General features: G+C 41.7%; 1 protein-coding gene and 1 pseudogene across 2 annotated transcripts in view; one reads left to right on the top strand and one right to left on the bottom strand.

Annotated features, from left to right (window-relative positions):
- Positions 1 to 349: 349 nt before the first annotated feature.
- LOC118360584 (GPI transamidase component PIG-T-like) lies at positions 350 to 11530 on the bottom strand (annotated as a pseudogene).
- A 682-nt stretch (positions 11531 to 12212) lies between these two features.
- Positions 12213 to 24056, top strand: part of LOC118361084 (phosphatase and actin regulator 3-like) — a 58042-nt gene continuing 46198 nt past the window's right edge. The window contains exons 1-2 of one of the 2 annotated variants that reach the window (XM_052482853.1): positions 12213 to 12316; positions 13334 to 13417. Coding sequence is in view for 1 of the 2 variants with exons in the window: in XM_035740834.2 (XP_035596727.1) it covers positions 13306 to 13417 (112 nt within the window). In the remaining variant the exon portion in view is untranslated. Of the gene's footprint in view, positions 12317 to 12976; positions 13418 to 24056 lie in introns of those variants that run through there. The other variant, XM_035740834.2, reaches the window with a different exon arrangement.

Genomic DNA, 24056 nt, shown 5'->3' with positions numbered 1-24056 from the left:
CTGGATTACGGTACAGTTGATCCAATCCATGCTCAGCGGCCAAGTGTTCATTTATCCTCCAGGAGTTTATCAGTCCAAACGTACTGTTTTGGACTGGGATGAGCGAGCCCACATCATTCTTCAAGTGTGCAATCCTTTTTTCTATGTTCTCCACAAGCCTCCATGTATTTCTTCTTATGAAACCGTAGGACTTGATTTTTTAAAATAAATGTTTGGACAGTTGCCAATTTTATTAAAACGACAAATAGCCCAGGTTACCCCATAACTTCATACATTCTCATGCTGTTCGGTAAAATGTGAAGAATCAACAGCAGTTTTAGTACACAAAAAAATGAGCAGTCTTAAAAAGTCAAATGTATTAAAGGTATATTTGTCTTAGTAAATCAGTTCTTAAACAATGCATAGCAAAATTATTAAAGTTGAGTTGTGGGTATCTGTGCTAGAAAGGCTTACCAAAGTTTCCACCATTTTTAGAACACAAAAACGTCAATAAGAAACACAGACAAAGCTAAGACAAACCTGGTCAAATCAATGGCCGTTTCTTGTAGAGGTGGTTGGGTTTTCTTCAAGTACAACCATGTTGACTGGTTCTGTGAGCAATTAACGAAACGTTTGCAGAAATCCAACTAACTGGTTATGAAAGCTCTGTAAAGTCAGTGCACTTAACTTTTCAACATCAACTTAAAGTACAAATATGATTTCTGTTTAGATTGAAGAGGTGCATCAGATCTTTCTAGAGCAATGGCTCGTTACTTTTTCCAGTTACAGATATATCACACCTTGCTGTGATCTGCTGCCGCGTCTGGCAGCCAACTTTCCCCACTGAAACCTGCAGAAAACACTTTGGTTCCTTCGTTACAAACATTAAAAAGGCCTTATTATCTGTTCAACTACACCAGCAGTAGTAGTGCACTGAAGAAACGCCACCCTTTCTGCTCCTCAAGGTGAGAAAATGCCTTCGAATCCATGACACTTCATAAAGTCTCATGTTTAACTTCTTTGTCCTCCACAAAACAGAACTGAGAGTTTTTTTTTTTTTATTGCAGAAGCTTCCCATGTTTAAAGTAGCATCTCCCTGAAACTTACCTTCATGTTTCCAAAGTGGTGTAATCACTGACCTCATTGCCCCACCGCAAAAATGTGCTTGATAATGTTGTTAGCTTTAGCATGATAGCATTCTGGCCCATCACAGAAGTGGCACACCCCTGAGCCTGCGGATGATGTTGCCTAGCCGTTTGGCCAGGCCCGAGCTCCTCCACCTGGAAGGTGCGGGTCAGGAGGTTGTAGAGGGAGCCGTAACCCACGGCCATCACGGTGCAGGTGAGGCAGATGACATTGTAGGGCATGCTGAAATCAGGAGTGGGCAGGTTCACCAGCAGAGACTCCGTGTAGACCCGTATGAAGTAACTGGACTCCTCTTTACATGGGAAACTGGGTAGACAGAAATGAATTATAATAACCTATGATGGTTAGAGGTCAATTCCATTCAAAATCAATGGAATTGAGGAATGATACACTACTTCCAAAAGAAGATTTATTTGGCGTAATTTCCTTAAAAATTGCATTACATCAGGTGATAAACTAAAACACTTAAGACAACTGCTACGTAAGTGTTCAACCTGTACTTAAAAGAAAATAAACAGCCTTATGACTCACAAGCTGCTGAAAAACGGGTGTTCCTGGGTGCTGTTGGTATCCATGTCGACAACACTGGGCACGAGAGCGCTGATAACAGAAGACCTGAAGCGAGGGACAACATTTCATCAAATATCTGCTACTGGAAACTTGAATGTCTGCAGACTACAAGCAAGTGGTATCTCAATTTTAGCCAAGGCCCCATCTTCATTCAGAATCAAAGTCAAGACAAATATTTAAAATAACTTCATACTAGCTGGGCTTGATTGAGCTTGCTTGGGACAACAGAACCAATAGCAGAAAAACTGCAAATTGCTAAAGGAATTTGAAAGATTCCTAATTGTATTTGAACCCAGTTCTGAAGCACAAATCTAAAAGCTATGACAGCAATTATAGGCAAACAACACTTCAAAGTTATGACAAAGAGTACATTAACTGTCCAAGTTCCCATTACAATTGGCATTTCATTAGACAAAACAGAACTTGACCCGTAGCATAGAAAAATGCATATCTTCTATTTCTGTAAACTTCAATAAAGTCAAAGTTATACCCGACGTAGAAGCCATGGTTGGGGTCGGGGGTGTACTCCGTCCACTTCTGGAGTGCCCTCTCAAACTGCACAGTGACCTCGGTCACAGAGTTAGGAGGCAGCTGGACCAACATCTCCAGCAGGTGGGGCTGAAGGCGGTCTTTGGACGGCTGGTAGTGGATGTAACCTAGGTAGAGAAGAAGAAAGGAAACATGTATTTATTTGCACAACCAGGAAAGACAGGCAAGTAAGTAAGAATATACACAAAATATCATGAAGGTGTTCCTAATGTTAAGTTGCACCCTGCAGAACAGCCTGAATTCGTCAGGGCATGAACTCTACAGGGTGTCGAAAGCATTTCACAGGGATGCTTCCCACAGTTGTGTCAAGTTGGCTAGATGTCCTTTGGGTGGTGGACCATTCTTGACAGACACGGAAAACTGTTAAGCGTGAAAATCCCAGCAGAGTTGCAGTTCTTGACACAAACCGGTGCGCCTGGCACCTACTACCATACCATGTTCAAATGCACTTAAATGTTTGTCTTGCCCATGTCTCAATTTTCTCAAGGCTTAAAAATAAAGACATTACACACAGAAGATACAATTAAAAACATTAACATGTAGTGTGCGTATCTATTAGTTACACATTTATGATAGTGAAGAATGCTCTTCCCATGTGGGCAGATAGCTCTTGAGGGAAAGGCCTATCAATAGGTAGCTGAAATTCATATCAACATTAGGCCCTACTTCTTCAAAGTGCACAAATCTAAAAGTTAGTTGATCAAAAAGGAACCGGGGTCATGTTCAGTAGGGGACCCAACAGAAAATGTGTTGCAACGGAAAACGAAAACCATCGTTTCATATTAGACTTGGCCAGGTAGTCCCTCCCTGTTTTAGTCCGATTTCTTCAGGTTTGGTGCCTAATGAACTCGACCCAGGCATAGGTGAAACAGTGTCAGCAGGTGAGCAGCAGCAGTACTCACTGGGTTTGTTGTCACGACACTTGCTGGTGCGGTGAGCGTGTGAATGTAGAGGCGCAGGTACCAGGGCACGGTGTCCAGCAGGAGCACAGGGAAGGCCCGGTATGTGTGGTGATTGTACACCAGGGTGTGGATCCCCTCCGTCTGCAGCCCGTAATAATAGAAATAGAATTACTAAAATAGAAATAGAATTTCTATATGGTCTAATATATATATATATATATTTTTTTTATTTTTATTATTTTTATTTTATTTCACCTTTATTTAACCAGGTAGGCTAGTTGAGAACAAGTTCTCATTTGCAACTGCGACCTGGCCAAGATAAAAGCATTTGAACAGACAACACAGAGTTACACATGGAGTAAACAATTAGCAAGTCAATAACACAGTAGAAAAAAATGGGCAGTCTATATACAATGTGTGCAAAAGGCATGAGGAGGTAGGCGAATAATACAATTTTGCAGATTAACACTGGAGTGATAAATGATCAGATGGGCATGTACAGGTAGAGATATTGGTGTGCAAAAGAGAGCAGAAAAGTAAATAAATAAAAACAGTATAAAAACAGTAAATGAGGTAGGTGAAAAGGGTGAGCTATTTACCTATAGACTATGTACAGCTGCAGCGTCGGTTAGCTGCTCGGATAGCTGATGTTTGAAGTTGGAGAGGAGATAAAAGTCCTTTCTATATATATATATATATATATATATATATATATCATTTCTATATGGCCTACATCATATCAGAAAATCTCTGCAGATTAACCTTTTCTGTAACACGTACATTACATGATCATACTTCGTAGTAACTGCAAATTATACTATTGCCAACAACATATTAACATCCTGTTTCTTAGTACCTTAGTAACAGCATTGTAATTGGATTGAGCAGTTTTTAAAATTAAAATAAATACACAAGAGGAATAGGGACTGTTTCTTATTCCACTTGTGTACGGGAAGTGAACAGACAGTCGAGGGAACATCTTTTCTGGAATGAAACGCAGCCCACATATGGAGTCGTGTCCTTGCCCGGTGTCACTCACTCACCACTCTCGGCTGCTCTCCAGCGCAGCAGCATGTTGAGGGAGCGCGTCTGTCCGAACGTTGCCTGGTTGGTGAGGTCATAGACCGAGTAGGTTCTCCGATCCCCCAGCACCACAGCCTGGCTCAACAGGGGTGTGGCTGGACTCAATTCAAACTGCTCCCCTTTTAAAGGGGAAAAACAACAATCTATTCCTGCTCAACTACCATAGGATTGATAGAGATAAATAGGTTTTCATTCCACAAATACATGTAGCACAATGGCGCTAGTTGGCAGGAATAGATTGTCGTTGAATTACAGTCCAGTTTACAGAACATGAACATGATCAAAATAGAAACTCATTCATATTTTAATTTGAACAAGGGTCTGCTTAAAAGCCTAACTAGTGATGGTATTGGCCTGTCTTTGTAGTGTTCCGCGTTATATCAAATCTGACGTAGTTGCCCGCCCTGACGTGAACCTCACTCCAGATCTCTGATCCCTTGTAGGTGACAACAAGCTGGAGAATTTGTTTGAACCCTACAGCTTGAGAGCCAGCCCCCATTGCACTACTCTATACAAGTAGTGTTGACTGGTGTTTTAGTATAAACAAAACACGCAGGCGCCCCCTCGATGCTCAGCTAACTTCTTTTGCGATGCACCATTGTAGCAGGTATGTCAGTGATTGGACTAAAGCTTGGCATGCACAAAGAGGTCAGTCTGAGAAAGGCTCATTTCAATAGGACGACCATGTGTTGTGTGTGTTGATAGTTGTTTGAACTTTGGTATGTATTATTGGTGCTGACTGCTGACTTTTCTTTTTACTTCAGAAGAATTTGCTTTTGAAACTCAAAATTCATGCTCTGTTCCTTGACTGTATGAAGTAACTAAGTCATTCTGAGTAAGACCGTCTGCTAACTAAATAGAATTTGGATTCATATAAAGTTTGAGGTAATGTAAAGCTGGTTGTGTAAAGTATGCGGTCATGTAACGTTAGTCACGTAAGGTTACTTACCTGAGGGTTGTCTGTGACGTCCACGTACACTTTACTGGAGGAGGCCAGGGGGCAGGCTTCAGTCAGGGTACGAGAGAACATCTTGAACAGGGACCACTCTGTGGAAACACCCAGTAACCCAACACGTCATGTTCATGTCCTCCATTTTGTATGTTTCTAAATGCAGTGACCAGTCTTTTTCATGGAGCTTAGAAGGGCAATGTCTGTACACCACAGTAGAAAGAAATTACTTTTACATGAAAATGAACATAACTTATCTCCTTCATTTTATTAAAGTAAAGTGTTGCAATTTGAAATTCACTTAAAATAAATGTAATTTGAAAAATGTGCCATTTTCACTGTGCAAAATATAGCTAGCATGCAAATGCACCTACATGAAGCAGTGTCAGAGAGGAAGATATTGTACATCTTGGCAATACCAGCATGTTTTAGCAATAGTGTGGTGATACTACACTGAACAACAATAAACACAACATTTTTACTGAGTTAAAGTTCATATAAGGAAATCAGTCAATTGAAATAGATGCAATAGGCCCTAATCTATGGATTTCACTTGACTGGGAATACAGACATGCATCTGTTGGTCACAGATACTCAAAAAAAAGGTAGGGTGTGGATCAGAAAATCAGTCTGTATCTGGTGTGACAACCATTTGCCTGATGCAGAGTTGATTGTGGTCTGTGGAATTTTGTCCCACTCCTCTTCAATGGCTGTGTGAAGTTGCTGGACATTGGCGGGAACTGGAACACCCTGTCCTACGTGTCAATCCAGAGCATCCCAAACATGCTCAAATAGGTGACATGTCAGGCGAGTATGCAGGCCATGGAAGATCTGAGACATTTTCAGCTTCCGGGAATTGTGCATAGATCCTTGCGACATGGGTGTCACGTTCTGACCTTAGTTCCGTTGTTATGTCTTTGTTTTAGTATGGTCGTGAGTTGGGTGGGTTGTCTATGTTCCTTTTTCTATGTTTTGGGATTTCTGTATTTGGCCTAGTATGGTTCTCAATCAGAGGCAGCTGTCAATCGTTATCCCTGATTGAGAACCATACTTAGGTAGCCTGGTTTCACTTTCGAGTTGTGGGTGATTATTTTCCGTGTCAGTGTTTGTGCCACACGGGATTGTTTAGTTTGTTTCGGTATTTCACGTTGTTATTTTGTAGTTTAGTGTTCATGTAAATAAAGTATCGTTATGGACACTTACCACGCTGCACATTGGTCCGACCTCTCTTACTCCTCGTCAGAAGAAGAGGACAAACGTTACAATGGGGTGATGCATTATCATGCTGAAACATGAGGTGATGGCACGACAATGGGCCTCAGGATCACATCACGGTATCTCTGCATTCAAATTGCCATCAATAAAATGTAATTGTGTTCATTGTCCGTAGCTTATGCCTGCCCACACCATAACCCCACCACCACCACCACAGGGCACTTTGTTCACAATGTTGACATCAGCAAATCTCTCGCCCACACGACGCGGTACACGCTGTCTGCCATTTGAAACTGGGATTCATCTGTAAAGAGTAGACATCTCAACCGTGTCCATCAAAGGTGAGCATTTTCCCACTGAAGTCGGTTACGACGCCAAACTGCAATCAGCTCAAGACCCTGGTGAAGACGATGAGCAAACAGATGAGCTTCCCTGAGACGGTTTCTGACAGTTTGTGCAGAAATCCTTTGGTTGTGCAAACCCAGTTTCATCAGCTCTCCCGGTGGTTGGTCTCAGACGATCCAGCAGGTGAAGAAGCCAGATGTGGAGGTCCCGGGCTGGTGTGGATACACGTGGTCTGCAGTTGTGAGGCCAGTTGGACGTACTGCCAAATTCTCTAAATCAACATTGGAGGTGGCTTATGGTAAAGAAAGTAACATTCAGTTCTCTGGCAACAGCTCTGGTGGACATTCCTGCAGTCAGCATGACAATTGCACACTCCCTCAAAACATCTATGGCATTGTCTTGTGTGACAAAACTGCACATTTTAGAGTAGCCTTTTATTGTCCTCAGCACAAGGTGCACCTGTGCAATGATCATGCTGTTTAGTCAGCTTCTTGATATGCCACACCTGTCAGGTGGCTGGATTATCTTGGCAAAGAATAAATGCTCACTAACAGTGATGTAAACAAATTTGTGCACAACATTTTAGAGAAATAAAATGTCCGGGATCTTTTATTTCAGCTCATGAAACCAACACTTTACATGTTGCGTTAATATTTTTTGTTATACCCTTTTCACACTATAGAGTCGACGTACACTGTACTGGCTCAGATATTTTCCATTCACACTGTCCACGTTTCCAGCAACTATATGGTGGAGGCATAACCAGGCCAGCGCAGTACAGCTTGGCTCAGCTCAGTATGTGAAAGGGGTATAATACTGAATGAGGAGAGGCCTCTCTCACCTCATTTGCCCTGGCCAGAGGAGTGCAGGTCAAACACCACGTTCAGAGTCTGTCTCAGCTCCCATGCTGTGGACTTGCACGGCCAGTCCTGAAACAACAGTAGCCGAGTGTCATATAAATGCTCGGACTAATCAACAGTGACAGGTTTTCGAACGGGATTACAAGTAGGATGGAAGTTGAAATCAGTGGCTTGGTATTTTCTACAGGAGAAAGAAAGACAACACAAAAGAATGTGATGGTTATTTTTCTTTGATATGGCTGACAACATAATGAAGGTTATAGTATTCCTCATAACTATGTAGGTATAATATACAGTTGAAGTCAGACGTTTAAATACATTTAAACTCAGTTTTTCACAATTCCTGACATTTAATCCTAGTAAAAATGTCATGTCTTGGTCAGTTAGGATCAACACTATTTTAAGAATGTTAAATGTCAGAATAATAGGAGAGAGAATGATACATACATCTGAAGACTGTATATACATGCACCTCACCTGACACACAGGTGTGATGTGTAGAGCCTGGGAGTAGAAGCTGCTGTGGAAGAGTTTCTCAGAGTTCATTAGGACTGCCAGACCAGTCTAGAGAAAGGAGATGGGCAACATGAAGAACATGGTTAATCCCCACACACGCATGCACATACACGCACACAGACTAAGTCCATTCCAATAAAAGGATAACACTACATGCTAATGGTTTTAAAATAATCACCTAACCACAAATCAGGATTTAGTAGGGCACGACGTAGCAAAATAAATAAAGAGAATGGCCATTTTAGAACAAGTCCAGGTAGTCCTTCCCTCTTTTGTTTTTTTCCCTCCCCTGTTTAGTGCCTAATGAACATGAAGAAGGAAGCCTCTGCACCCTTTTTCAGATTTAGTATACTACAATACTACGCTTTTGGTAAATGTGACATTCATAAGACCATCCAACATAAGACGGACTGGTACCTTGGTGCCGCAGGGAAGGAGTTTCTTCCACGGTGTCAGATTCTCAGTACAAACGATCTCCCGCGGCAACACAGCATAGCGGAGAAAGCGCTGGTCCGTTACTGTATAGCAGAGGACGTATACAGGACACACATACAGGTGCATGACACACAGGTCCACATCACAACACTTAGCATTATGGAGAATCACACATCAACACGGTATAGTTTCACATCTTTAATAATACTGTACTATCTAATTCCATAACTGCGTCATGATTCCTTTGAGTGCATATGCAAAGCATTGGTTGGCACGTGGTCTTGTTCATTAAGGCATACTGTAGAAAAGTGTTTCTCATTAGATAATTACAGATAATACCTCCCCATTTCAGATCGTTTTCTTCCATTTGATCCCTTATGAATACGAGCCTGCTCTCTGTTCAGAGGCAAGCTAGCTACTGTAGAGACTTGGGTGCCTTACTGTCACGAGAATTAGGTTCTCAATGATCATAAACCAATTCATTTAAAATACTCAGTCTGTGACCGGAATTTGTAAGATACTGGTTGGAATGAAAACAGACAGAGGCCCAGTCCACAATAGTCAAATGTTTATTCACTGGAAAGTTCTGGCATGCACAGTACAAAGACCTTCATTTATAGTGACACACATACTTCCACACAAAACATTAGGTATCCTACGCCCACACTGTCCTGATACCCAGTCAACAGAGATTAGGGGAGTCCGTGAGAATAGCTTCTTCCCGCCCTCTCTCAAGATAGGGAGAGACCCTGGGAAGTTCTCGGTGCCCCCAGCCAAGGTCGGCACCAAATCTTGCTCAGACAGTCTGTTATCAAGATACTAGACATATTGTCACCAAAACATTCATTCTGACTAAGAACTACACTCCCGGATATATAATTCTACTGACTAAAACCAAACACAGCATTAAAATAACCTAATGATTCTAATCAATTCCATACAATCATCTTATGGTCCTTCTGTAGCTCAGTTGGTAGAGCATGGCGCTTGTAACGCCAGGGTAGTGGGTTCGATTCCCGGGACCACCCATACGTAGAATGTATGCACACATGACTGTAAGTCGCTTTGGATAAAAGCGTCTGCTAAATGGCATATTTTTTTATATTTTTTTATATGGTTTCAGAGTTATGTTTCACAGTATAATATTCTAATAATTTATTAAAACATATCCCATTAACACTTACCATTGCCCACGCCGAGAGGCTTGAAGGAGGCACTGGGCTGCACCGTGTTGGTGGAGTCAATGAAATTCAGCGAGGCACAGAAGATCCCTGAGAGGACGTTGGTCAGCTCCTTCCAGGCAATGTCCACACTACAAGACAACGGACGAAATGACATAATTCAATAGAATGTCAATGCTAATATAGTTTGGTAGAAATGGCAATGGGTAAAATGGCAGTATCTGCCACCAGTGACAAAAAGACATGGCTGTGAAATGTTGTGACACATTCCTGGTCAAAGACTCAATAGGCCAAATGAAAGTGGCGCAGGCTGTCACTACAAAATGGGTGAGACTGGCGCCACACATACGTATGGATATATTTGACTACCAACCATGATGACAGATGTATAGCTGCTATGTTATCTTCAACAGTAAGGAAAGTGAACATGTGTGGCTAAATATACAGTATATACACACTCACTCAGTTACAGTGTCCTGAAACCATACCCACAGTTCAGCACCAGGGGGAGACGGTAGGAAAGGCTGGCCCCACTGCATGGTCCTCCAGTAGCCCTGAGTGAAGGAGATGTGGAGCTCACTCAAAGAGAACTTCGAAATCACCTGGCCCAGAGACTTCGGGAAGAGTTGGTAGTGGGAGACTGAAAATATACATTTGGGGGAAAAACAGTGAGTTGCATATAACACTAGTATGTTGACTTGGACATAACTGTCGGGCAAATTAGGCATGGGGCCTAAGTACTGATGACAGTGAATGCACAGCACAGCAAGTTACTCAAGTTACATTTCAACTTACTCTACCGGTTGTCTGTGCTATTTGTTCTTCTGCTGCTCGAAAATTGATAGAAAAATATACACAGGATAGTATTGTTTACCCAACTTTAGTTAGCTATTAACGAGAGAACCTATTGAAACAAGCATTCCATGACAATGAACATGGTATATTCTGAATCAGGGGAGGACAGAGAACAATCCACATATTTTTTCATTTTTAAAAATTGAAATAGGAATTTAAAATGTCAAAAATAAAAATTAAAGTGTTGATTGTTCTCCGTCCTACCCTGATTCAGAATATACCATTGTCATGGCATGCTGGTTGCAATAGCTAACTAAAAAGTCAGGTAAACAAAATATTTTTGTATCAATTTTCGAGCAGCTGAAGGACAAATAGCACAGACAACCAAAAGAGTAAGTTTAAAACGTAATTTTATTCAACATTCTGGCTTGTAAGGAACATCTACACAATTTTGCAGGCATTAGTTTGACTGTATATATCAATTAATTGTGTATTACAAGTCTGATTAGTCAGACTAAGCAACAGTCAACATAGCCTACCAGCACTAACACCTTGTTCAACTATTCAACTCCTCAAGCCATTGATTGGTTGGTTCAATCAAATATGTTTAGTGCTGTGCTGGAACAAAAGCCTGCACGGAGGGTCTACACTACAGGACCTTGACTGAAGATGCACTGATGGCTAGTGTCCCAGTGTGGCTACTAGATAGATGACTAGAACATTATGTGATTGACCCAAATATAATTTCAAATCAAACTCTTTACCTTTATTTCCTCGCAAGAAGTCCGTATCCCACAAGGTTCGGAACTGGAAGCTGGCGTAAGTATCCCCAGAATGCAATAGTCTGATCACCAACTCTTCCTGAAACCGGTCTTTTTCGGGCGGTGGTGGAGGGTCGTCTAGGGTTTTCTTGGTGTCAGAGACATGGTCAACTTTGTCGCTTGGAACATCTACTATGTTCGTTTCGAGGGAGTCCCGCCTCTCCTCTTCCGCGGCCTCTTGGATTTAGTCTTTTGCGGGAGGTGGTGGGGGGATGTCATAGGTTTGAACATGGTCAGCTTCGTTGTCGCTTGGAGTATCTGTTAACGATAGATTCGTTTCGACCTCGGTAGCCTCCCATTGCCTCTCCTCTTCCACGGCATGGGTTTGGCCCTCGGCATCTTTCACCTGATTTGTTTCTTGTACGTCTGCTGTAACAAACACGTATACTAATCCACAAAGAACGAACGCCAGCATATAAACATTGCAGCTGTGCGCTTTCATTTTCCCGATTTGCTGAATGACGGCGCCTACTTCCTTAACGGCGTGTCATGTTGACCAATAGGATTAAATAATTGAGTCTATTATGGACAATCATCACTGCGCAAAAGATGCGCATAGTGACTGATCTAAACTTGCTTTGTTACCAGCAATATTTACATCGGATTCATTGTTTGATAAATTGAACATATCATATGTTGATGTAACAGAATATGATAAATTAATGTATCTGTGTTTTTCATAGCTACACAGTCAAGCCGAGCAGGATGCTTTATATTGTTGATTCTTAGGCCTTTAAACCAGTAGCCTGATATACTACATTTCCCTTCATTTCTGTTAGTATTCTCTCTACTTATAGACAATAGGCCTTGGCTACTGATTTCCTTTCAGCCAATAACACTAGGCCTATCCAGCTGTTTTTTCTTAAAGCTGCAGTCGGCAACTTTTTGTGTGACCCAACCAAATCCACATAGAACTGTAGTTATAGATCTGTCATTCTCATTGAAAGCAAGTTTAAGAAGCAGAACGTATGTAAGTTATTTCTCACTTGCTAGTTTCATTTTTGCGTCTTTTACTGGTATGGTACACCAGCTTCAAACAGCTGAAAATACAATATTTTTGGTTACGGAAAATATATTTCACAGCAGTTTAGATGGTACCATGTTTCTCTACACTATAATTGCTTGTTCTGTCACAAACTCTTAGAATTTTAGCAACAGGAAATGGTGGAGCAATTTCTACATAGTGCATTTTTAATCTCTTCAATGCCATTCATAATTACATTGAAATATTAGGATAAATTGCAATATTTACAATTTTTAAAAACATTTTCAAACTCATTGTAGTCCTGAGATGTCTTCTATGAACCAATTAACCACATCTTGATGTTCTGCTCTATTCACCCTCATCACCATCCATGCTCATAGTATGTGGATATTAGAATCATTCGAATTGGCCAAACCAGCTTCAGAAATCATGAATGCTTTGTTGACATTGATGTGGTGACAGAAAGTACATTAATAAATTCAGATGTTGTATGTAGGCCTAAATGTGTGGTGCTGGCTACAATGGCTGCATTCACACAGGAAGCCTAATTTTGATATTTGTTTCTCACTAATTGGTCTTTTGGCCAATCAGAGCTGAAAAAGACCTGATGTGATTGGTCAAAAGACCAATTAGCGGGGGGAAATATAAAAATGGGTCTGTCTGTATAAACCAGCGTATAAACGCAGCCGATGTTGCGAGCAAAACACTTTAATCCATCCAACTGATATTTACCACATTCCCACTTGGTTATGAACGCAGGAATATAGATGGGCACATCCGTATCACCGCTCCCACGTCCACACGCGCTCCAACATACTAGGAATTTCTGCTCAGCACCCATGGCCCCCCATTAGATGCTCAAAGCCGCTGTTGTCATAACGAATTATATCTGCACTACTGCTGTTTACTTCTGAAGTTGCCTGCCTCTGGTAGGGTTTTCAATATTTTATTCAGAATTCCTGTGCTCTATCCCTATGGCTACATCCGATGGAAATGGAATAGACGGCTGTCATTTGCAACGAGGCAAATCTCAAAGTGACCCAAACCTACTCACCGAATCCAGCATCGATCTAGTGCACAACACAGGTAAGATAGGCCTACATATTTTGTTGTCAGTATATTCTATAGGCTATGATATTGGAGTTTTATTATAAATCTAATTGCTTTGGTATTGCTAAATGGGATATGAGGACCACATCGGAATAATAAGCACTCCATGCTTCCATTTGACAGCAAAACATTTCATAAAAGTGATTCTCTGAGAATTGAGATAAGCGTTTGCCATTTTCATCCAGTACTATTTAAAATGAATGTATACTCTCCCAAAATACGCTATTTGTGCGTAATGTTTGGAGCCGTATACGCGCATAGCCCAACTGGTTTTGCAGTAAATGTGCTGATTAGAAATTAACTGTAGGCTAGCCTATACTATACTGCAAAGCCTATTTTACACAAACCCATAATATTTAGATCATAATTGAATGTATTGCTAAATGTATTTATTGGCCTAATAAGATTGGACGCGAAAATGACACAGCCTACAGTGAAGAAGAAAGCGCTTGTGGTGTGGTCAATCATTTTAGGCGAAATGTCTAGACGCTTTTTTTCGTCTCTAGGTTATATTTTGATTCGTTACATTGAGCGCACAGACACTCCCACTGTGCACAGATGTTAGTTCAACGTCTAGTTTTTATTTACATTTGGTTGAGTTGTCAACTAACGTGAAATCAACCAAACATGTGACCCAGTCATTGGATTTAGGTTAGATTTGGGTTAAAATTCCCTTATTGATGACTTTTTGCAAATCCGATCCGTTTTCCAAGTTGATTATACCAAACAGAATGTATGTGTTGGTTGAAATGATGTGGAAACACGGTTGATTAAACAATGTTTTACCCAGTAGGCAGACATTTTAATATGGAATTGGTCCACCCTTTGCTGCTATAACAGCCTCCACTTTTCAGGGGAAAGCTTTCCACTAGATGTTGGAACATTGCTGCAGGGACTTGCTTCCATTCAGCCACAAGAGCATTAGTGATGTCGGGGCCTGGCTCGCAGTCGGCGTTTCAATTCATCCCAAAGGTGTTTGATGGGGTTGAGGTCAGGGCTCTGTGCAGGCCAGTCAAGTTCTTCCACACTGATCTCAACAAACTATTTCTATATGGACCTTGCTTTGTGCACAGGGGCGTTGTCATACTGAAACAGTAAAGGGCCTCCCCCAAACTGTTACCACAAAGTTGGAAGCACAGAATTGTCTAGAATGTCATTGTATGCTGTAGCGTTAAGATTTCCCTTCACTGGAACTAAGGGGCCTAGCCCGAACCATGAAGAACAGCCCCAGAACAGTATTCCTCTTCCACCAAACTTTACAGCTGGCACTATGCATTCAGGCAGGTAGCGTTCTCTTGGCATCCGCCAATCCCAGATTAGTCCATCGAACTGCCAGATGGTGAAGTGTGATTCATCACTCCGGAGAACATGTTTCCACTGCTCCAGAGTCCAAAGGCGGCGTGCTGTACATCAGTTCAACCAACACATGGCATTGCGCAAGGTGATTTTAGGCTTGTGTGCGGTTGATCGGCCATTGAAACCCATTTCATTAAGCTCCTGACGAACAGGTTCTGGTGCAGACATTGCTTCCAAAGGCAGTTTGGAACTCAGCAGCGAGTGTTGCAACCGAGGACAGACGATTTTTATGCGCTACACACTTCAGCACTCGGTGCTCCCGTTCTGTGAGCTTGTGACCTACCACTTCGAGGCTGAGCTGTTGTTGCTCCTTAGACGTTTCAACTTCACAATAACAGCACTTACAGTTGACCGGGGCTGCTCTTGCAGGGGAGAAATTTGACTAACCGACTTGTTGGAAACGTGGCATCCTATGACGGTGCCACGTTGAAAGTCACTGAGCTCCTCAGTAAGGCCATTCTACTGCCAATGTTTGTCTATGGAGATTGCCTGTCGGTGTGCTCGATTTTGTACACCTGTCAGCAATGGGTGTGGCTGAAATAGCCAAATTCACTAATTTGAAGGGGTGTCCACATAATTTTGTGTATATATAGTGTATGTATTATGATTATTTGAACAATTTCCTTCAGCATAAGCCTGGGTTTCGGATCGTAGCCTATATTGGACGCTCATTCCATGGACCCTTGCCCATCCCAACTCAGCCATTGCGTTTGACAGCATCAATTGGTTCCCATGCTGAGCAGATCAAACAGTCCTATGATCAATGACCCTGCGTTCCACATGATGTATAGGATCAAAGACTTCCACATCTGTGCAGCCCTATAGAACATTGATTCACTGTGGCGTGGACCATGCAGGCGTGCACGGGGCACCTTGAGTAATCATTAGACTATTCCCCTTTCAGTTAACCTACCTCTCAGCTGTTTTCACCTCTATGGCTGTTTAATCACTTTCCCATCATAAACAGACATGCCCTCATTCTCTACAATGTTTATCAACCAATCGTTTTTATTCTCAAGTGCTTTTAGACAACGGCAACAGGCCTAATGGCATTTTGTTATGATGATGGGCCTATTTTTAACACGGTTGCATAAAATATTTTATTGGACAGTTTAGTGTTGGTGCCAGCCCGTGTCTGTTGATGAAGACAGTATGTTTATGGCATATTTATGGATTGAGTGGGTTCTTCTTCACCATTTACTGGTCTCACCAAAAGTACACACGGTCCGTCCTCAGTTTATCGTCACTATGTAAGCGTCGCAGAACTCTCGGCCCGCAGTCTTTGCCAAAGGATTACTAAGCCTTTTACGCAGTGGCCTTTGCAGCTGCAGAGACTGACACTGTCTTCATCCACTTCGTTAACGCCATAGAGAGAAGACAAAACACGAGGACAAAGACACCGCATTAGCTGTAGAACGTTCAAGGCAATTTGACCCTTCATCCTTGCTGAGGCAATGCACTGTACCACTACATTTGCGTTATTTTAAGGGCTTTTTATTTTATTTTAAGCACAATGGGTGATATGAACGGGTTTAAACAAATACTTACAGCCTGAGATGTTGTTGCCAGGCCAGGATGTTACTTTGAAAGGTTTTGCACCCAGTCTAAAGGCATTTGTGGAAAACACTACAGGGTCTTAAATACGCCACTTAGAATGTATATGTAATACCATGCATGGTTGACATGGTAATGGTTCCCTAAAGCCCCTACCGTTTGTTCAATCAGTTTGTTCAGGCACAAATCTTTTACCCACTCCTGCTAATACCAAGTCACTTTAGTGCAAAGTCTCACTTACTGTCGTCTCTTAGCAATCTGACCATTGAGGTAACGAAGCATGGGATGCGTTGCACCCTAGGAGAATACCGTGTAGGGGGTAAGGATGAACAAAAGCTCAGGTGGTGCGTTCAGTGCTCCAGTCGAATGGATCCCTACCTACATCCCCTACACTGTAATTAAGTCCTAGTACACTCAGATCTGGAAGGACTTGATTGGTGTAAGGTGAAGCTCAAATAAAATAAAATTGTATTTGTCATGTACACTTGGTTTACAGCAGGTTTAAAAGGTGCATTGACATGCTTATGTAACAATTGATAACACTATGGGCTACTTACTGTATGTTTAAGCTTAAACTCTATTGGACCAGTTTGGTTCACTACTGGAGCAGTAGGGAGAAATGAACCGCACAACTGAATAATTTAGGAAAATAATGCTGGCTTGTATTTTGGAAATAAAAATACTTACAAAAAATGAATCACCTTTAGTAAATAGTGAAATGTGTACATTGAGCTCAAAATGAATGCGATACATCAGTAGTACAATCGACTTATATTGGCCATATATCCTGCCTATAGTTTACTAGGGTGCACCCAACTCCATCTTAATCTGAGGGTCTCTCAGATTTCAATGTTCTGTAGCAATACAATAAACATGACTCTTCAGAAAAACACAACCCAATTCACAATACTGACTTATAAACCACTATGACATGGAATCAGATGCGAGTGACTATGCCTATCAATAAACACTACGGTGCTTATAACAACCCCACTGCAATGTATGATGCAATGATGTCTGTCAAGAAAAATTCAACCACACCTTAGTATGGCAGTTCAAATTCGGTGTTCTCCAAGGAAAATACATCTTTGCATGCAAATATTATTGATGTCCTGGGTTCGGGCAGCTCGCCATCCTTGGTGGAAATGAATCCATACTCAAAAAACCTGACCTGTTTTACAAACAGGATCACACTATATATATAGTCCTGTAAGAGATTAAAGCTAAGCACTATATTAATGGTTATATGAAATGTACTATATTAGTGGTTATATGAAAGTTAGTACCTTCCATATAACCACTAATATAGTAGATTTCATATAACCATTAATATAGTGCTTAGCTTTAATCTCTTACAGGACTAAGAAAATAAAACTTAGTCATAATGCTTTACACTTTAACTACAGCACTAGGCTCACGTGGACTGAACAATAGACTAGCCCGGGCAAATGAAAAGTACTAGTGCTTACACCTACATTTAATTTCTTATAAAGTAATCTAAAACATAAGTGTATCAAAATGGATTATGATACTAGCTAATCACATTTTATAAAAGTCTGAACTAAAATAGTTTGCCATGCATGATCAGTAACATTTGCTATTTAAATTGATTGATAGCTGAGCTAGCCTAAATGTTAACGGCTTGTGCGTATGCTTGGTTCAGTATGAGCACGCACAAAATGCTAGCAATAGCTTAGGTAGCCTAATCGCTAGCAGCTCGTTCTCCATACCAAATCCTAGCGTCAATCTTTCCCTCAATCCCTTCACAGCACATCCGTATAGATAAGTGAGTGTTAATATCCAGTTCTCTTTTTAGTTCAGTTTTATACAACTTTGCAACAATTTGAAACTTAGTTTGTTTTTCTTCTATGGAATGGCGGTAGCTCGTTCCGTTCTAGCTCTTTTTCAGCATGTTGGCCCCAACTGGTGTATATTGTGAGGTTAGGAGAGGGATTCAGAGAATATTGAGTTTTGATTGACTCAAAATAAACTGCTCGTCATGCAGCTTCTGACAGCTGATTTGTAATAGCTGTCAATTTAAACGATATGATTGGTTACTGGAATCTCACTATGACATTGCACAGGAAACCCTTTTAACTTCTGATTGATCAAATCCATTCAGTGAACTTGTGAGGGCTGCTCTAAACACTTGGAACAAGGACTGACGAACGAAGGTTAGGAGGTTTCCAAACTGAGACTACCTTACGGGTCTCGCTCACTGCCTGAAAGAATGCCGGACAGCGCTGTCCGTTTCCTCCTGCTGCTGTTTACTATTGTTTTTCTCCACAGAGAGAGTCAACTGGAGCATGATCAATGGGGACATTGTCCCTTGTGTTATGTCTCTTCAGCACTTTCAGACATGTCAGGGAGAACAGGTAATTCTTTGTCTATGATGAGAGAAACTTCTTCAAGGGGATCTGCAGAATGTTCAGGTAAGTTGTTTGTCTCACTGTCAGGTGTTTCAGGTTCTTCAGTTAAGTAGTCAGACTGATGTTCTAACTTCTTCTGCAAGGACTTCTTGGTCTGCTGTAATGACAAGGAAGGTTGCTCAACCTGTGAGTATCATAGACCTTGGTAAACCTAACAGGCTTTTGACTTTTTGCGTTTTCAATCCTGAAGTCAACATCAGAATCTGAATGTGTCTCATCTTCTTCAGTCACATCAGTACCTGGAAGAAGTCGTGTGCAAGGTTTTCAGATGTGCTGCGACGTGACAGGTTTTTCAGGTGTGGTCGCAAACAAGAAATCACAAGGCAGTAAAAGGTTCTGTGCAGTGGACCATCCTTGCTCTCAGGCTTGAATGTATATATATACACCTGAACATTTGGTGACTACATACATTTTGGTTTCCCACTTATCAGCCAACTTATGTTTCCCTCTCAGTTAACATTTCTCACAAGAACTCTGTCATCAACGTCAAGAGGGAACTCTGTGACATACCTGTCAAATCTGGCTGTTTCGAGAGCGTTCCGGGTGGCTATCCTGACTCTTCACATCTTGCACATACTGTGAATGCAATTTCTTGAAGGCTATGCCAACTGGTAGTCTAGGTTGTCTCTCGAACATTGGTTCATATGGAGTGTAGCTGATGACTTTATTCTTCATGCAGTTGAATGCATGTACAAGTGGTTTAACAGAGTTTTGTCATGCATGCTCCGAGTACCAAGCATCTGGAGTATCGTCCTGTTAAAACGCTTAACAGGATTTCTTCTTGGATGATACGGCATTGTTCTCACCTTCTTGATCAGCTCTTTGATTGTTCGTGATTCAAAATCAGGACCTTGGTTCCTGTGGAGGCGCTCAGGAAAGCCATAGTGCACAATGAAGTGGTCCCAGAGAGACTTTGCAATGGTGTGTGCTTTCTGGTTGGGAGTTGCTATGGCCACTGTGTACTTGGTAAAGTGATCTGTAATTACCAGTATATCCTTAGTTACTACGATCAGGCTCCAAAGAAAGGATGTCCATGCATACCAGCTCCAAAGGCCTGCAGGTCTTAATGCTAACTAGAGGCGCAGCTTTCTCTGGGAGGGTTTTACGTCGCACACAGCGGTCACGGGTATTAACTTTCTCCTCCACACACACAGACATCATCTTGGGACAATAGAACCGGGATCGTATGATATCCAATGTGCGCTCCATGCCCATATGGCCCATATCATCATGCAGACTTTTCAATGCAACTACTCTCAGCTCTTCTGGAAGCACTAACTGCAAAGTAGTGTTTACTCCTTGCTGCCTTCTCCTGTAAAGAACACCATTCTTTAGCTCAAACTGGTTCCACTCACGTAGCAACAGAGAGTTCTGGGAGCTTGGCTCTAACAGTGGGAGGACGTTTCTCCCCGGTTTCAAACTGAGTGACGACCTCTCTGATGCTGGCATCAGCTCTTTGTTTTTCCATCAGCTCCTTCTCTGACAAATGAGGAATGACTGGAAACCCATCTTGATGTTCCTCCTGGCAAGCTTGCCACTTTATGTAACAATTGCTTAACACGAAGGGCTACTGTATCTTTAAGCTTAAACTTTATTGGAGCAGTTTGGTTCACTACTGGAGCAGTAGGGAGAAATGAAACGCACAACTGAATAATTTAGTAAAATAATGCCGGCTTGTATTTTGTAAATAATAAAAATACTTACAAAAAATTAATTACCTTGAGTAAATATTGAAATGCTGAAATTTATACAATGAGCTCAAAATGAATTAAATACATCAGTAGTACAATCGACTTATTGGCCATATATCCTGCCTATAGAATGCACTGTATAGCGTAGCAAGCTGAGGAAGGCCCAGAAGATTGAAGTAAAAGCTGTCAACTTAAACATATCACAACAAATATTATTGGTTACTGGAATCTCACTAGTAACGATAAGTTTTCAACATTAGTTGTGACTGAAGTCCTTCACGATCTTTCTGGGCCTTCGTCAACTAGCTACGCTATGCAGGACATTCGGAAAGTATTCAGACAGACCCTTTGCATTTTTCTACATTTCTTATGTTACAGCCTTATTACCAAATGTATTTAAATACAATATTTTCCTCATCAATCTACACACAATACCCCATAATGACAAAGCGATAGAAAAGGTTTTTAGAACATTTAGCAAATGTATTACAAATTAAAAAACGTACCTTTTATTTACATGTGTATTCAGACTCTTTGTTATGGGACTCGAAATTGAGCTCATGTGCATCCTTGATGTACACCTGTGGTAAATTCAATTGATTGGACATGATTTGGAAAGACACACACCTGTCTATATAAGGTCCCACAGTTGACAGTGCATGTCAGAGCAAAAATCAATGGTCGACGGAATTGTCCGTAGAGCTCAGAGACAGGATTGTGTCGAGGCACAGATCTAGGGAAGAGTACCAAAACAATGCTGCTACATTGAAGGTCCCCAAGAACACAGTGGCTTCCATCATCCTTAAATGGAAGAAGTTTGGAACCACCAAGACTCTTACTAAAGCTGGCTGCCCGACCAAACTGAGCAATCAGGGGAGAAGGGCCTTGGTCAGGGAGGTGGCCAAGAACCCAATGGTCACTATGACAGAGCTCCAGAATTCCTCTGTGAAGATGGGAGAACCTTCCAAAAGAACAACTATCTCTGCAGCACACCACCAATCAGGCCTTTATAGTAGCGTGGCCAGGTGGAAGCCACTCCTTAGTAAAAGGCACATGAAAGCTCTCTTGGAGTTTGCCAAAAGGCACCTAATAAGACTCTCAGACCATGAGAAACAAAATTCTCTGGTCTGATGAAACCGAGATTAAACTCTTTGTCCTGAATGCTAAGCGTCACGTCTGGAGGAAACCTGGCACCATCCCTAAGGTGAATCATGGTAGTGGCAGCATCATGGTGTGGGGATGTTTTTCAGTAGCAGGGACTGGGAGACTAGTCAGGATCGATGGAAAGATGAACAGAGCAAAGTACAGAGAGATCCTTGATGAAAACCTGCTCCAGAGTGCCTGCTGGAGAGACCTGAAAATAGCTGTGCAGCAACGCTCCCCATCCAATCTGGCAGAGCTTGAGAGGATCTGAAGAGAAGAATGGGAAAAACTCCCCAAATACTTGTGTGTCAAGCTTGTAGCATCACACCAAAGAAGACTCAAGGCTGTAAGCCCTTTCAGCCACACCTTGACAGGTGTATAAAATCAAGAACACAGCCTTACAATCTCCATAGACAAACATTGGCAGAAGAATGGCCTTACTGAAGAGCTCAGTGACTTTCAATGTGGCACCTTCATAGGATGCCACCTTTCCAACAAGTCAGTTCATCAAATTTCTGCCCCGCTAAAGCTGCCCTAGTCAACTGTAAAGTGCTGTTATTGTGAAGTGAAAACGTCTAATAGCAACAACAGCTCAGCCGCAAAATGGTAGGCCACACAAGCTCACAGAATGGGAGAGCCAAGTGCTGACGCATGTAGTTTGGAAAATATGTCCTCTGTTGCAAAACTTACTACCGAGTTCCAAACTGTCTCTGGAAGCAACGTCAACTTAAGAACTGTTCGGCGGGAGCTTCATGAAATGGGTTTCAATGGCCGAGCATCTGCACACAAGCCTAAGATCACCATACGCAATGCCAAGTGTTGGTTTTAGTGGTGTAAGGTTTGCCGCTATTGAACTCTGGAGCAGTAGAAATTTGTTCTCTGGAGTGATGAATCACGCTTCACCATCTGGTAGTCCAACGGACTAATCTTGGTTGGGCGGATGCCAGGAGAACACTACCTGCCCAACTGCATAGTGCCAACTGTAAAGTTTGGAGGAGGAATAATGGTCTGGGGCTGTTCTTGATGGTTCGGGCTAGGCCCCTTAGTTCCAGTGAAGGGAAATCTTAGCGCTACGCATACAATGACATTATAGACAATTCTGTGCTTCCAACTTTGTGGCAACAGTTTGGGGAAGGCCCTTTCCTGTTTCAGCATGACAATGCCCATGTGCACAAAGCAAGGTCCATACAGAAATAGTTTGTTGAGATCGGTGTGGAAGAACTTGACTGGCCTACATGGAGCACTGACCTCAACCCCATCGAACACCTTTGGGATGAATTGGAACGCCGACTGCGAGCCAGGCCTAATCACCTAACATCAGTTCCTGACCTCACTAATGCTCTTGTTTCTGAATGGAAGCAAGTCCCTGCAGCAATGTTCCAACATCTAGTGGAAAGCCTTCCCCGAAAAGTGGAGGCTGTAATAGCAGGAAAGGGGGGACCAACTTCATATTAATGCCCATGATTTTGAAATGAGATGTTCGACAAGCAGGTGTCCACATACTTCTGGTCATGTAGTGTAAGAACTGCTGATAACTCACCAATTCTGAGTCGAGAGGGGCAGTTACTCTAAAAAGGTGCTTGAGACGAGGTGGAGTATCAGGAGTTACTCTTTTCAGATAACTCTTGGCAGTTGCAAAGCACTCTGGATAATGCCTCGAATACGCTTCCTCCATGTAGATCCTCTGTAGCTCAGTTGGTAGAGCATGGCACTTTGTTTAATTCCTGGGACCCCCATACTTAAAATGAATGTATGCATGATTGTAAGTTGCTTTGGCTAAAAGTATCCTCTCACTGGCATATATTATTATAATCTGATATTTTAAACTGCAATTTTCTGACTCAGATTCTTTTGCATACTTGCTCAGTTAACCAAGCGTGCTTTTATTATGAAGAAAAACAATTTGATTACTGATGTAAAAGGTTTGAGTCATGCTCACACATCATTATTCACTCTGAATGATGACGAAGTTTATCAGAAGCCTAAAATCATTTGCCCCCACACTATTAGTTTGACAGTATGCAAGACTCTACAGACTAGTAGTCAGTTGAACATCTAAAAACGTTCAATAAACCCTCTACTGTGGACTATCCAAATAAAGTGATACATAACCTTTCACTCATTCACACACACACACCTCACCATTCAAACCCTTCAGAATCTGCTCAAACACTCATTGATCAGCAAGTTCAGGTAGGCCTCAGCACTTAAATCAACAAAGGAAAGTAAGAGTGGTGCTCAACAACAAAGACTGGAATCCAAAAAATGCCTACCCATACAGGACAAATCTCCAATAGCGGACTATTTCATGATAAAATATATTGAAGCCCTCAAAATAACTCAAGGAGAGATTTATTTAATCTTAGAAGGCTCTCATTCTTTATTCCTTTAAATGGACAGAACAGGGTCATATTCACTAAAAGGTAGAAAACTGGGATTTAC

Source organism: Oncorhynchus keta, chromosome 28 (genome assembly GCF_023373465.1).
Source record: "Oncorhynchus keta strain PuntledgeMale-10-30-2019 chromosome 28, Oket_V2, whole genome shotgun sequence".
NCBI classification, from domain to species: domain Eukaryota; kingdom Metazoa; phylum Chordata; class Actinopteri; order Salmoniformes; family Salmonidae; genus Oncorhynchus; species Oncorhynchus keta.
Note: the sequence above shows the minus strand (reverse complement) of the source record. Positions and strands in the feature narration are given on the sequence as shown.